The following is a 16,007-nucleotide window of genomic DNA, read 5'->3' as shown; positions in this document are numbered from 1 at the left end:
GCCTCATCTACGGTTCCACCTGTTCCGCGGGGGTTCGCAGGACAAACCGCGCCGCATCCGGCGTGCAGAATTGAATTTTCGCGAAGAATTTCGCGAGGCGTTGCGCGCGGTGCACGGTTCAACGGTGTATTACCATATGAATTCGCAATCCGAGAAACTCGCGGCGGGCTCGACGTGTAATCAACCCGTGATTTCATTGAAAATCTTAGCCCCCCTCCCGCGATTCTACGCTCGGAACGTAATCAACCGGCGATTTCATGAAAATCTCGGTCGGTTACGGTGCACCGTGCTTTTCCGCGTCTCTACGCGATAATCGTTCCGCGGAAAATGAAGAGGCAAAGAAAAAGAAAGAAAACAGAGAGAAAGAGGGGGAAGAGATCCGCTCGACTTCAGTACGCCCATCCTTTTCCGCTTCGGCGTACCCGTGAGCGGTAAGTCCGAACAGAGAGGCTCTTAATAAGGTCAAGGAAGAGCTAGAGTCAGTCGGAGTAGAAAGATCAGCGATTCTTGTTCTCAACCCAACGTTGTCGCTTGCAACCCCTACTGTCGCATCGAAAGTCTTCTCGCTGATTAAAAATGTCTTAACGAACGGTGTGTCATATGTGGGGAAGGATCAAAGGGAAAACTCTCTTTGGTGGCACTCGCGCAGACTACAGGGTGAGTCATCTAACGTTGCTATCTCAAATGTCTTTGTTGTTTTTAAAGATATGTCAAATGTCTGAAGGACAAAGTTGAATGGTTTGAACAAAAATATTTTTGTTTTTATGTGATTTTTTTTAGAGATATCAAGGTCACCTTCATTTTTTCAAATGGAAGCACCCTTTTTTAAACACCTACAATGATAGTCCCTTTCATTAGGAATTCAGTGATTATAATTACCCATGCACGTATAAACTTTCTAAGTAGCTCCTAGTACATACAACAGACACAGAACCATTAAACCATTAACCATTAAAAATTCGATGTCTACTCGTTAATCACTCACTAATTTTCGAGGCCCCTTATTTGTAGACTTCATACTTAGGCTTTAAAAACAAACAAAGATATTTGAGGTGGCAACGTTAAGTGACTCACCCTGTATATAAGGCTGGGATCGAAGGGAGACTGTCTTGTTTGTATCAGGAGTTAAATACTCTTTTCGTAGATTCAAATAAAATTGATATTTAGTGTAAGAGAGTTGAGGATGAAGAAAAGGACTTGCCTTTTTGAAGTAACCACCATGAAGTCGCATGTGACCATTCAAAGCCGGTATGTTCTTGAACTTCCGATGACAGAGATTGCACTCGACTGGTTTTGGCTCAGTCTGCGACTTGTTGGTGGCAGTGACAGTGCCAGGGGACGCTGAGTTACCCGGCGATGGACTGCTTTTCCCAACATTTCCACTCCCAGGTGAATTCGCCTGCGGATGTTGTTGCTGGTGTTGCTGCTGCGATTGTTGCTGCTGCTGCTGTTGCGCCTGTTGCTGAGCCTGCTGCTGTTGTTGCTGAAATCACACATCCCCACACAGTTAATATAATTACCCCACGAGTACCTTCTTCAATTTAGACTAATATTTTTAAAGTACATCAAGCAGAATTTGTGGCTTCTTTATTTATTGTTACATTAGTAAATAGTAGAAATGCAATAAAATATTTGAAAACAGAATTTGTTCATACATAGAAGAACTTACGAGTTTTGCATACGTGTTGAACACGATAGAAAGTGCAATGAAGTGCTTCAATTAAAAAAGAAATAAATCTGCTTGATTGCTGCTCCGATGAAATACATTGATCACAGTACGAAATTCTGCAAACTCTGTTTTTATTCTACCCGCAGTGAGCAAATATAGAAGATAGAATACTCTCAACGAACGAATTTGCAATGCGTCGTCAGTAAAGCGTATAACAATCTCAATTTGCATGAAAGCCCCCGGGGCTTAGTCGTCCCGGTGGAGAATCGCCCGCGTCGCATTGTTAAATAACATTTTATTCCGTAGTGTTAACGAAGCTTCAACAGAAGAGAGGAGCAGACACTTCCTTCGCACCTTTGTCGGACGATTAACAGAAACATCCTGCGTATCGAGGACCCTTCGGCCCTCGTAACTTTGAAGAATCGAGTGCACTCGAGGACACGATTACCATGGAATAAAATATTCGATGAAAATCTCTTCAATTGAACGGTTTTCGCCTCAGCAGCGATAAAGACGCTTTTGTGTCCCGTTCTTTTTACCTGTTTCTTTCAAACGCGCGTCGGAGAAAATTATTCATCTTTCGCGTTTTAAAGAAGCATCGTCGATGGGGGGAGCGATAGCGGAGAAGAAAGGATAACGTGTAACACCTTTGTATCGAACTTCTGCCATTCACGTTTCACTCTGGCTTTGCTTTCTCCCGTGGAAAAATCAACGATTCTCGGAAAGGGCGACACAGTGATTAGACAGCCGACGAAAGTTGTAGATCGCTGGCAAAATTCCGTGAAAAATAATCTCAATCGTTTACAAGAAACTATATCCTTATACTCTTTTCTGACGATTTAACTAATGATTACTTTTTAGTCACATATTCTATCCGAATTTTCAATCACGTTGATGTCATCACCGTGAAAATGGAGCTATGGTCAAATCCAAGCGCGTCGAACAATTCAGTGTTCTTCACACCGTGTTCGCCGAGGAACAAGAAAATTGAAATTCTTGGAGCCGTGACAGGGCCGTAGGGGTTGCGATTCGCGCCTCTCGGCCGCCCCGTTCGAGAATTTATCGCGCAACGTAATAAAAATTCTAATAAAACCGTTTGCTTCTTTCTCTGGGCGTCTCTCCGTTTCGCCGTTTCATTCTCCTGAGAAAAAGGAGGGGCTGGTAGGGTGTTGCGGGGATGATGCGTGATAATAATATGGTTGGCTGGAGAACGCGGAATTCCTTCCGGCCCCGGTTAAGCCCTCTCGAGAGCTGAACCATTCCTCTTCCGGTTGCTTCGAGCAGGAAACTCGGGAACTTCGTAAGCGTTCATGTAGAAACCGGGGACGACTGCGGGGGTGGGCGCGGAGGTGGAACGGACACTGGAATAGCTAAGTACAGATCGAGAACGATACACCTTGTTACGCGGCATAACGTTCCGTAATTTTCATCTGCTTTCGAGGCGCACCGGGAAAACACCGGGGCACCAAAGGTAAATACTCGCAACGCGTGTTTTGCCCCTCGTTCGCTTCGGCTACTTCTTCCATTTCTTTTTTTTTATCATCCGATGATTAACGCTACCCTGGCGCCGATAACGGGATTTTATGTTCGCCGGAGAAACGAACTTTTACGGCGCCCGGCTAATTAATTAGCTCGATGCGGATTTTTTGGGAATGCAATTTCGTGTACGGAGAAAAATTTGACGGAAGTGACCAAACGTTTCACTCGACAGACTGACGGAAAGAAGAACAAGAAAATTTGTTTCTCTATTAATTAGCTGGTCGCAGCGTGCCAACGAGGCCCTCCAGGGGGGTTGCGCTCGGTCACTGGCGGTATACCTGGAAAGGTTGTTATAGCAGACAAAAAACGCACACGAATCAGCTACGAACCGGCCGATTATTTACAATTTACACCACCGCGCTCCGACAACTTCAACCCCGACAGATGGACAACACGTGCGACAAATCCACCGAATCAGATCGATGGGATCATACATATAGGGTTATCCAAAAGTACCTTTAGGATGTTCAATGAGAATATCTGTCAAACGCCATGTTTGTTTCTTGTCACTTTTTTGTATTTCTAATCTACAATGATAGACAATTTTAACGATGGAGTCGTGTACGATTGAAGAGCGTGTTAAAGTTATTAAAATTTATTTTGCAAATCAGTGTTCAATAAAAAATACCCATCGTAAATTACGTGATTTTTTGGCATACATAATCGTCCATCAGAGCAAACAATTCGAAATTTGGTTAAAAAATTTGATGAGATTGGATCTGTTCGTGATAAACCAAAGACTGGCAGACCAAAAACAGCTCGTTCGAATGAAAACATTGCTGATGTTCGTGAAAGTGTTGCTAATGATCCATCAACATCAATTCCACGTCGTTCTCAAGAATTGAGCACATCTTCGAATTGATGTCTCTAAACGTGGTCGTGGTGGTCATTTGACAGATATCGTCTCTCACGCATAATTGTCATAGATGATACCTCATAATTCAATAAAAAAAAACCTTCCTATAGTCTATTTTGAATAATCCCTTACATACACACATACTTTTCTATTTCATATACATATATAGATACATATGGATTTCAATTTTCTGTTAATCGCACTCAATGGCAATTGCATTACAGTAACAAGATCCGGAAAGCTAATAATAGGAAGATTATTATTTCATTGTAGCTGATCATTGTAATTGAAACAGAGAGCCGAAAGGAGTTATCTCAATCAGTGAAATAGAACATTTATGATCAGACGCACGATACGAACATTTCGATGAATATTCGATCGACAGCGATACCATACAGAGGGAGAGAGAGCAATAGTTAAAATTTGACAACTTCGGGTAACCGAATTACCGTTCCCTTGTTACAATAAATAATATTATAACATTGATACAAATAACGTCCGTTTAATGTTTCACCGAGACTCAATCAATTCTTTATTCACGAACCAATTTCACTATCATTAATCAGTTAATGCTATTGTATATGATGTCTAATTATGGTGATCCAATATGTATAAACGTATGATTTATCGCGTTCAATAATTAACACCGTGCTGTGATATTAATGTTCGACGTGTATAAACTGATTTTATATAATCCATCAAACTTTTGTTATCGATAACACTAACATCATTTGTATACGATATAAGAGCTTTTTCAGCTATGAATTTTTCCTATTATACCAAGACAGTACACTTACGTTACCGAAATACGGAGTAAAAGGGTCAAAATCACGCGGTCCGCCCGGCGTAATCGCGTCGCGCCGGTCCCGATTAATTAACCAAGCGATCAACATCTCGCGGAGGGCCCTTCACGCGCTCTCTTCGACGATTTTCCCTGCGCGCCGACGTTCATTCTCCTTTTCACCCGGGGATCCCGCGAGCATTGAGCCCACTCTCGCCGGAAGTACGTTCTCTCAAGTGACAAAAGCGGGGCCCGGTCGTTAAGCCTCTGCTCGGTGACGATATTCACGGAAGAAGCAGGCTACTCGAAGATGAGATGTGACCCGAAAGGAAAGCTCTCGAAACTCTTTCTCTCCCGCGAGGGAGAGGGTGCTGCGATGCGTCTCACGTAGAACACACGTGCGGCTGCAGCACGACTGGAAAATGTTCCGAGTCGAAAGAACGGTTAGATCTACAAGGGCGACAGTTCGTAGACGACGAACGATTTGCGGGCTGAATGAAAACTAGCGCGTGCGGTTTCGCCGCGAGGACTTGACTACCTAACGACACTTTGTCGGGAAAGTTCTCTCCATTCTTCCCGGGGCCACCTTGCGGATAAAGTAGAGGGAAGACTTGATGTTCGATGATTTATTGAAGTATCGAAATCGTCCGCGGAATATCAACTAGGCTCCGCCTAGCAATCGTTCCGCCGGCGCAGACAATGCGCCCGATTCAATTCGATTCGCTCGGCGAATGTTTGATGTTTGATTCCGCTCGGGGATTGCTCGATCGTTTCCGGAAACCGGTGTCGTCTAGCCTTTTCCTCGATTTTTTTTGCGTGCGCGACACGACCGCCGCGGAATCGATCGAGCGTTCCCGAGTTTGTCGTGTAAATTCGACGGTTAATGAATACGCGCGCGCGCGCACGCACGTCCACTATCGGAATCAATCAACTTCGCCTGGCGGGAGCCACGGCACGCTCTAAATTATCAGCCCCCCGGAATTACACTGAAATTAAATGAAGATTAATTTTCGTTTGAAGCCAAACCCGAGCCCCGTTCGTACAGATCGGCCCGCAATCGCTGTTTCGTGTTCCGCGGCCCGTGGAATCGCTGAAAGTGCGGTGATTGTAGCGTCGCGCCCGGAATTCGTGTAATAAATGACTCCGGAATAAAAAGTAGAGAGAGAGAGAAAGGGATAGAGAGAGACAGAGAGAGTATGGTGCGAATGGATTCTTCGTTGGAAATTCCACCGCGCGAGAATTTGCTCGGAAGAGTGAACATTGAGTATGCGTATTGTTTTTTGAGAAGTATGATCTGGTTTTATTAGTCGTCGATTTTATCGGCGATCGCTTAGATGAAATTGTTCGCTGTCGAATGAACGATACAACCTTTCGTGCTACGCTGCTATCCGGTTATCGGAAGGATCATTTTATCGACTGTCGTCGTCATTTTTCCGCAGAACGCTCGTGGGAATGTGCCCTTAGGGCAAACATCGTTTGTACCAATCTTATCTCCATTTTGGGAGGTATGCTCGACGAGTATCAGGGGCAAACAAATTTCTAACTCTTATGTTTTATCTTTCTTTTAAAAAAACTTGTTTTAGAAAAACATCCGGAAATGAATGCACCCCGCTGCATTTCGTATTGACTCCATGCAGCACGATCAAGAAAATACAATAACAAAAAGCGAATAATATTGAGCTTCAACTGGAGCTGAAGGAATTAGCATCCGTAAACTGAATTTTCATTTTAATCTTTTCACGATAAAAAGTTTCCGCAAACCATGACAATTTCCTCTAAATATTGCATTAATCAGATTGGAGAATTACAGATACACGAACTTAACAATATGCATTCATCCATATCACCGCGATAAGCGGATAAGTGTTCATACGTTCTGTGGTCTGTCACATAACGTACCTATACTACTTAGAATTATACTCGCAAACCGATTTCGTCCGCGCGATTATAATTTCGTCGTATTGAGAGGTCGAAATAATTCTCGAGAATCCAGTAGGAAAGTATGCGATCGCAAGAGACGATAATTTGAACCTAGTTAAAGAGTCCAACAAACATCCACTTCAATAATATTTACCATTGTTAAGTTCGTGTCTCGATTCCTCGGGTCGGTTTTGTATACCGGATCGATTTAATCATCTTTCTCGTTTTACTTCATTAAACGCGTAATCCAGTCGATCGACGATAATCACTGTCGCTATGGTTCTGCGTCGCAGAAACGCGAGCGAGTTTCATTTAAGACACGAGCCCAAGTTCCACGACGGTAAAATCCGTTTGATTAATGCGAATCCGACGAATATATTCTCTCCGCTTGCATTGTTCGGTGGGTGTATGTGTTGTACACCTTTCCTCCGAGCAGTATCAATTTATCTTCTGGATTTCTTGCTACTTTCGAACGGGAATTTCTGACCGTTTTTATCCACGAGCCCTCATTACGTCTTCATTATCTTGTATTTACTGGCTACCGGTTGCGTGGCCCGGGAAACCGAGAATCTATTTGCAGAAGTAAATTAAAAACGTGGAATAATCTCTTGTGGGTTGTTGGAATGAATCTCGAAAATTATTTTTCACCTAGCTTTTTATACATCCGGATTTTCAGAGTGGTCTTCTTGGTTAGGGTGGTTAGAGACAACAGTTGTAAAATATTAAATGTGTGTTATTTGTCTGAAATTACAATAGTATTTATACTCGAGAGTCTTCACCTGTTTCAATGTTCATCTCTCCAATTAATATTATTTTTAACTAGGCTACGTTCCTCAATTTTTATTATGTATTATGTAAATTTTTATTTCATTAAAAGAGTATAATAAAACAACATTTTACTCGCGTGTTCGAGGAAATAAGCAAGTTACGTTAAAATAAATCCAGGGCAGGAATAAAAATGTTCCGAGGAATGTAGCCGGATTAAAAACGGGAAACGACCGTGCAGCGAAGTTTGATGTATCAGTACACAACATGGCGGGACAGATTAATTTCTAATGCACACATAACCGGATCATGGTGTTGGCAATGTCCCAGCTCCGGCCATTATCCGACCGTCGGACATTCCGTTATCCAGCGGGGTTAAGGATTTTATCATGTTAAGAGAAAAGATAAAAATTTTATGAAATTCCATTAAAGTCGAACGAGTTTAGTGTGTTATGCAGAGCGCCATTTCTGTCAGGAATGCATAAATATCCGCGGTCTACTATAAATGCATCATAATTGGCTTGGATGCGCCCGATTGATCGGTCAAACGGAACCCGAAGCGAGCGCTCGTACAATTTTACGGCAGCCATTACTGTCTCGTCGCCGAGGACCATAATCGTCCGCAGAATGGCGGACGGCTATGCCTGAAGAGAAAAGCGTCACCTTCCCGTCATTTCCGTTGCGAACGACTTAACCCGCTAAAGTACAAAATTACGAGTCGCTTCCGGAAGCGGCGGTCCGTGAAACAAAAGGGAATTTCGGATGTTCCACAGCGACCCTGTCCCTCGTTCCCAAACTGTTCAAACATGGCGGTACTGTTTCCAGGGACGTCCCATAAATTAACGTGTCCGACAGATAAGAACGTAAAACTCTTCGTGGTTAAGGAAACGCTGAAGGAAGTCATCGATCAACGAAATTCTAGTGAGAATGAAGCTAGAAAAATTGGGTAGACTTTACCGAAGTGTTACAGGAGACTTTTTAATTTTAATAACTTGTTCCCGAGTTTCATTAAAATTCCTGGTGCTACTTCGGAACAATTGTGTATCTGTGCACACAGAACAGAATGCAAAAAAAAAAACGAGTAAGCTGATAATACAGTTCGAACGATGGTGAATAATACTTCATTATAAGTTGGTATGAGTAAGAACCTGCGGAGTTAGAGATAGTGGATTGCTCACGAGGGTTGGTACAGGATTGGACCACTATCTTGGCTGTTTCTGGCATGTATGATTAAATTAGAACAATGCTGGCATAACTTCTACTGTCCGTTTATTCCTCGTGCTACCCTGCGCGGCCTGCCAGTTTACCACTTGGTAGATGTTGGTAGTTCCGAAACTCCCTTTGCTTCTTCGTTCTACTCTCCCCCACTTTCTCTCCTCCAGCCTCCGAAACAACTTCGGCTTGTTCTTACTGGATAGTTTTTCATTACCTTAATCCATTATACGTGACTGGAGACTTTTTACCGGCTTAATGACATTACTCCTCGATGTAATTATTCCGTAGAAATTCATTAATGAATGTAAATCACTCGAAGCTGCAATAATGCAGAGTGTTATGCCGTGATCGAATTGATTGATTCGAAACTCGACTCGGTTCATGATTAATTAATGAACGACGTGTTCGTTAATACGTTCGATTTTAAATTTTAACGCGTTTTGTTCGCGAGCGACTCGCCTTCCGAACACGTTCAAACTTTTGATCCGTTGTATAGCAATTACTCGAGCTGAATAACTATTTTAAATATTAATCGCGAAGTCTCGAGTTCAATTTCTGCTTATGATCACAGAAAAATTGTTTCACAAGAATTTTCTTCAGTTTTTCCTATTCTATAAACAAGGATAACGAATCTAGAGCGCATACATAAACATTAATCACAAGAATTAATTTTCATGGAAATGCATTTTTATAACTCAACATAAAAATTCACTACACTTTTCGCTCCTTAATGTTCTGTAAATACAGATAATATATTTGAATCTAGTGTCCGTTGTTTCGCGGATTCGCCACGTCCCCGGATCGCACATATTAGCTCCGCCAATAAGCATCGTTATTTAATAAGCAGATCACAATGAATAAATAACCCTAAATTATGAACCGCTCAGGCGCACCGGCATAAATATTTACCGTCAAACAGGTAACCATCCGGCCGAATAAATATTACCGTTCGCAAACCAAGATACGTAACGCCGCGTAATTGAAATTAAACAAACCGGAGCGCGGCCGGTTACCGAAAACCAACTTTTCGTCGGGGATCAACAGTTCCGCTGTCGTTTTACGACGTTTGCTTCATTAACTTTCCAGAAAGGGAGCAGCAGCGCCTATGAAAATTTCGAGGGAAACCACAGGGGCGGCGTTAAACTTGGCCCCGGCAACAAAGGGGTCGGCCACCACCGCGAGACTTCATATTACTTTTTCAATTATATACCTGGTTGTTGGGACAAGCTGGTGGCTGTCACGCGTTAGGGTCTATTAAAAGGACCATCGTGCCGATACGAGGTTCAGCAGCCGCCTCTATCCGCAGGGAAAATGGCGGCCAGGGTAAAATCCCTGTGGCTTATGTGCAGGTCGAGGTCGAAATTGTTAGTTTGATTTGCATCGATGCTGCCACTCGTCGGCAGAAATGATTAGCAACGAAGAAACTAATAAATAAACCAGACTGATGTAAATTCAAATAAATAATGTTACACGGCGTTTTTTTTTTCAGTCAAGTCACATGTTCGTACACTTTTTCCCTTAATTTTGTGAGAGTCGTCTCTCGTATGGGAGATTTTTCTTCCCAGTATCTTTGACCACGCATAAATTGAATCACCGCCAGCAATGGTGGCTCACCGCCGAAAAGGACCAAGGGAGATTCGATTACACAGCCTTCCTGCAGTCTTTCGAGTGTCTTCTCCCTTCTATTCCCGATAAAGTCACGGCTTGGGTTGTTAAAAATTAACATCGGCGTCCTGGTACTACCATCACGTCCAGATTTCCAGAGCAGGAGCCGGGCTAATCTAACGAAATGCGATCGTGCTCCGCAAAATTGCTAAAATCATCCTGAGTGGACAATCTGTATTGAATTTTCATTCAACATTGCGTAGTCATGAACATGAACATTTGCGTGCCGTTTAAATTACATTTAAATCATATTTTCCAATTTTCACAAAACTGTTAAGAGGTTAATGCTCATCTAGATTAGCAATTATGGCGATGACGGCGCGATTCATAGAATTGCGCGTCTCGCACGCTTCAGATTCCGTCGTCTTACATCGACGCGCCCGTATATACGAATTTATATACCCGTCGACGCTTCGTGCGGGGGTGGAGAAGAGGGGCGGGGGTTGGATAGTCAGGAATGGCGGTACCAGTAATGGAAACAGAATGGGATAATTCCGCGAACCGCGGACGGACGCGGTAATTGCGAATAATTGCATTGTCTTCGAGTCGTTCGCTCGAGTCCCTCTGTCTCCCGTTGGTCGCTCGCTCCTCCCCCGTTTTCCAACCCCCCTCGTTCATCCCCCTCGGTGTTAGTCCGTTCCTCTCGCGGGCACGGTGAATTGCTTCGGGTACGAATTGAGAGTCGGCTGGTGGAAACTCTCATACCGATTAGGATATCTTGTCCCTCCGTTCCGGCTCTTTCTGTCCGGCTACGCGCCGGAACGGGGGGGTCCGGCTTCACCGGCTGTACGGGAATTACGTTCGAACGAGGGGACACGGAGGTTGCCTTCTGAATTTCATCCCGTCGGGTGTAATTAATTTTTCTAGACGAGCGCTGTGCGGACGAGTACAGGTGCGATTTTAATTGTTACGGCACGCTGACCGCGCCACCGACAAAATTTCAAGGAGATCTGCTTAATTTCCATGTCACCTGGCCAGATGATTTTGTCACTCATCGGTAGACTGATGTTTATGTTATTATTTGAATTGTCCGGATTTTTGGTTGAACATTAAGAGATTGTATGTCTCCAGAAAATGGTGAAGAATTTGACAAATTATTAACTAATACATACATACACCAACGAGAGGCGCGTCAATTTGATTTATTACCGTTCGCGCTGGACCACTTATTATTCCGTAAACAACAACAACGAGAGAAGAAGGGTAATTAGCCAAATGCGGATGCCGGTTTGACTTTTTTAATGCTTCCACTCTCTTCCTGCAGCCCCTGTTCCCGTTCAGCGAGTTATATCAACACGGGGCTCAAGCTCCATCGACGTGTCGGCTCTTATCGTGAAGAGTACTCGTTGCGAAGTCAACGTAAAATACGGAGATAAAGCAACAAGGACAGCTGCTACACGATGCAGCGACGAGTCGTCTGCCGAATTACTCACGTTTACTGCAATTATAGCTCGCGAGCCTACGATTGCGAAAAGTCATTGAGTTTTACCTGGGTCGCGATTTGGGGCCATTTTATTAGGAGCTTCTTAAACTGTTTCAAAAATATTTGATCGTAAAAAGTTGACGGACAAAATGAGTAAAGTTCATTTAGAATTATTTAAGAAGTAAAATTTGCTTCTAATCCCTAATTAAAATTAAACGTATAACAAAATTAAGCATTTTCATATCTCCTAAGTGTGGATTTATAGTGGAGCTGCGAGCATCGATGATAGCGGCGCGGGGTGAAAAGAAACCAAAACATACGTGACAACATTTCGACACATACTAATGAAAAAGTACATATGTATTTTCTTTGTTTCTCTTTTTTTTTTAACCGCACAGCTCACCTCGCTGCTCCACTATAAATCCACCCTAAGTCGAACAAATAAACGTTAATACCAGTCCGAACTCCATAAACAGAAAAGAAACTAAGGAATTAATCTTGCGTACCCAATAACCGATTAAACGTTTGTCCATAGCTCAGAAAGTCCGAGCATAAATTACCGAGCGCGAGCATATTTAACCTCACGTTTGAAAAATACCGAAAGGAACTGCGCCGGAAGCGGAATCGCAGTTTCGGAGAAATATCGCTCCACGTTCCTTGCCGCGCCTCGAAATTTACAGTCGAACCCCGATATCGGGATACGTCGAATTAAATCGCTGGATTGGAAGTTGAAGCGAGAACAATGTGGATTTATGGCTGTCCGACCGGGGGTAGGCGGTCGGTAGGCGCGTGTAGTTCTCAAGGTGCCTCAGCCGGTGCCATCGCGAAGATCTACGAGACAATCGGTAATTTAAAGAACACGGTGCACGTGACGTCGTCGCCTGCGCTACCACGGAACATTACGAGGAGAACCGTGAACTAGCTCTCTCCTTCCGCAGAACTCCTGACCTAATCTCGCGATCGTTTACTTCTGCCAGGAGCATTATGTAGATGATCTCTCTCCTCGGTGCTCGGTCAAATAAGGGACATCTGGTGCCGGTGCCACGTTTGGCACTACCGCCTCGTCGGCAAGATTAAATCGTGAACCGAATATTTACGGCCCTGGCATATTTATCGTCCACGTAACGCGATCTGCTGCTGAGAATCCCGCTTTGACCTCGCACTTCGGCGCTTATCTGGAACCGGTCGATCGGTTTTCGTCTTCTGCAAATGTTCTTCTTACCTCTTTGATCATAATCATTATATGATCTTCGACTGCTCTAACGATAACGTTAACCAATTTCGGCGAAGTTTTCGGGAACCATCTCCGGTTTATTCCAGTGAACCTAATGATCATTAACGACCTGGTCATCAACCATCTGAACTTCTAGAGTGTGTGAGGACTCTTGACAACGTAGCAAATGAAACGATGTCGTATATCTATCCTGGGGCTGCGTACCATCCACTTCAACGCTTATCTGCAAATGTTCTTCTTGTTCCCTTCAACCTGACGATCATTAACCCACCTGGTCATCAGCCACCTGACGCTCTACAGTGCGTGAGACCTGACCTTCTACATCTCGCGAGAAAGACGGTCAGAATCGTCCTAACAAGCCGGTTAGAATCCAAGGAGGACCAGAAAACGTTATGCAGATCGGACACAGAGAAAGAGGATGAGAGAAGATAAATTTGGAGAGAGGACATGTGCCTGGGAGCCACGTCTGGTCCTTGTGTCTCTTGTCTTCCGGGCGAGATTGAACCGTGAGCCGAATGTTTATGGGTCTGGCGTAATTACTGACTAGGAGGTCGGCTAACGTGCCGCTGGCATCAACGTCGACAGCCGCGGGAGGTGGAGAAGCCGCCCGTGGTTATTGTTCATAAGCCCGGGCGCCATGTGCTCGAGGAATTTATGTGCCGGGCTGAACTACAGGAATACCCGTGTCGTGTCTCGAGCACCGCCCTGGGAAAAGGAGAGAGCTGTGTGTCTCGTCTCCACTGGTGGATTTGTCACCGTGGACCGATAACGGGAGCTCTCGTGTTTACTTCTCCAGTTAGCGACCACCCACTACCTCATCCACCTTCTACCCGGCAATCCTTGACCGGCACGATGAATCATGATGTCGCACTGGATCAAGATATCCGCAGGAACGCTTTGTCCCCCGGTTCTTTCTGAAGGGATTTCTCGATTCCTCTCGCGCCGGTCACTCGAGTATTGAACCTCGGCTCTGCTGCGAACTTGTGTCTCTTCACGAGTTTTGGATGCTGGTGATGCACATGGGGTCTTCATTACGTGTTTCAAAATTCAACTTACGTGTGATATCAGTTTTCGCGGTAGTATATTTGCCTCCTAATTGTTCTCTGATTAGTAGACAGCGGATTTTATGCATTTATGACTAAAATCAGTAGGTGAAACTTAAAACAATAAGAACATATAAAAAATGTAAAACTGCGGGGACGTTATTTTCAATCAATTGAAATTATTTACTCGAGAAATAAATCCTTACTTAGCTGCATGCCCATGCAAAATAAAAATTGCCTATACATCAATTGCGAGGAATTGCTAAACAGTAGAAATTTCTTTACTTCATCAATTACTTCAAAAAGCTCATTCAAATTTCATTTACCCATTTTTGTCATAATTCAATAAAAGTCAAGCTTGAGGTTTATATACGCTGAGTTGTGCATTCGAATTAATTTCTACAAATTTAATTTATTTATTTATTTATGGTTTATTTTAATGTGGTCGCATAAACAGCGAGGTCATTAGTGACCTCATGGTTCTACAAGTATTGTTCGTTATACAGACCGGATTAAGATTGATGAATATAAATGACTTAAACATTTTAAGTAAAGTTTCGGTCGAAAACGGTGTCGAATGGATAGTACGTGGAAATGATTTGTTTCCGGGGCGCGGAAGCGCGCTAGAGATGTTGATAATATAACTTTATATATTCATGGTATGAAAATGAAAATGAAAAACACGAAGCCGAGCCGGCTCAAAGTTCGAAATATACCCGTACCAATCGTAAACTTTCCGGAAACCCCGGGGCATTATTTATCAAGGATATTCGAGAATCGTGAAACGCCAGACGGTCAGAAATTAACGCTGAGTCCGTGCTTTCTGCGTAATTTGTTCCCGTCGCATAAAAGTCTAACTTCTCCGCGAAGGGAGAATAATTGAGGCATACTTTTTCAAAAAAACATATTCGCACGGACGGACGGCCGGGACCGCGAGGATGAAAAGGAAATTAGTTCGTGACGAAGTTCTCGATGGAACGGCAAATCGCGATTGTCATACTAACTTTTCCTAAATTATCTGTTTATTGAAATGCTATAACTACATGTAAAATCCTTAACCCTTCAGGAACGACATCGGTATACCATACTAACTTTGACGAATATTTAAAAATTGATTACACGTGGTCACATTATTAGACGTAACAGACTTTCATACTTCATCATTTAGGTTCTAGAATTTTATAAGTTGTGAGACAAAAGTTTTCTTTATAATTGTAGTAGACAAAAAAGTATCTCTTTGGATCAGAAGAAACAAAAACTGGTTTCAGCAAAGTTCTTTGTCTTAATCGAGCAGGTTCAAGGAAAATAACATTCCAGGATGATTTCGGCGTGGGCTCAGCGTTCTTCCGCGTAAGTAGCATAATCCCACAAAGCCTTTTTTCCGTTAAATCCGGCGTAATCGGGCAAGGGAGGCTGCCGACGCGCATGAAACTCGTTAATTTGGGATTGCCAGGGATCCGGTTCGCAGGGGCAACGATGCACCGGTAGAATTCTTGCCGGTAACGACCCGCGGGTGCACATCGCGTGCAATTGCGCGACGCATACCCGTTAATGCGACCTGCAACCCGGAAAAGGACCGGTCAATTCAGCCTGGATCTTCGTCCCAACGAATGGATGCCGGGGTCCACGTTACTTTGGACCCGGGTTAAAAGGACCGGGATCCTCTTTGTTCCCTGTCTCGAGTTCCATTTTAATGTCTGCGCGTAAACTGGATAACGTGTCTAATTACACGCTCGCGAAAGCCACCCTTAGGGCTTATGGCAGCGGCACACGCCTTGTTCTTTCACTGCGGATCCCCCCCGAACAACCTCTATACCTTTTAAGCCGGCATAGAGGAGCACAGAATATTTTTGTGTTTTTGACTTCTGCCGAAGGATTAATATTTTAATGAGGATCC

The 16,007-nt window shown here is 43.7% G+C and overlaps 1 protein-coding gene across 8 annotated transcripts in view; it reads right to left on the bottom strand.

Annotated features, from left to right (window-relative positions):
- LOC143213267 (uncharacterized) overlaps positions 1 to 16,007 on the bottom strand; it is a 516,895-nt gene that overhangs the window by 23,917 nt on the left and 476,971 nt on the right. For all 8 annotated transcript variants that reach the window (XM_076432949.1, XM_076432950.1, XM_076432956.1 and 5 more), the window contains one exon: positions 1,202 to 1,483. In XM_076432949.1, the coding sequence (XP_076289064.1) occupies positions 1,202 to 1,483 (282 nt within the window). The remainder of the gene's footprint in view (positions 1 to 1,201; positions 1,484 to 16,007) is intronic.

The sequence above is a fragment of the Lasioglossum baleicum genome, chromosome 11 (genome assembly GCF_051020765.1).
Source record: "Lasioglossum baleicum chromosome 11, iyLasBale1, whole genome shotgun sequence".
In the NCBI taxonomy this organism is placed as follows: Eukaryota; Metazoa; Arthropoda; class Insecta; order Hymenoptera; family Halictidae; genus Lasioglossum; species Lasioglossum baleicum.
The sequence above is the reverse complement of the archived record's forward strand: the minus strand, read 5'-3'. Positions and strand labels throughout refer to the sequence as shown.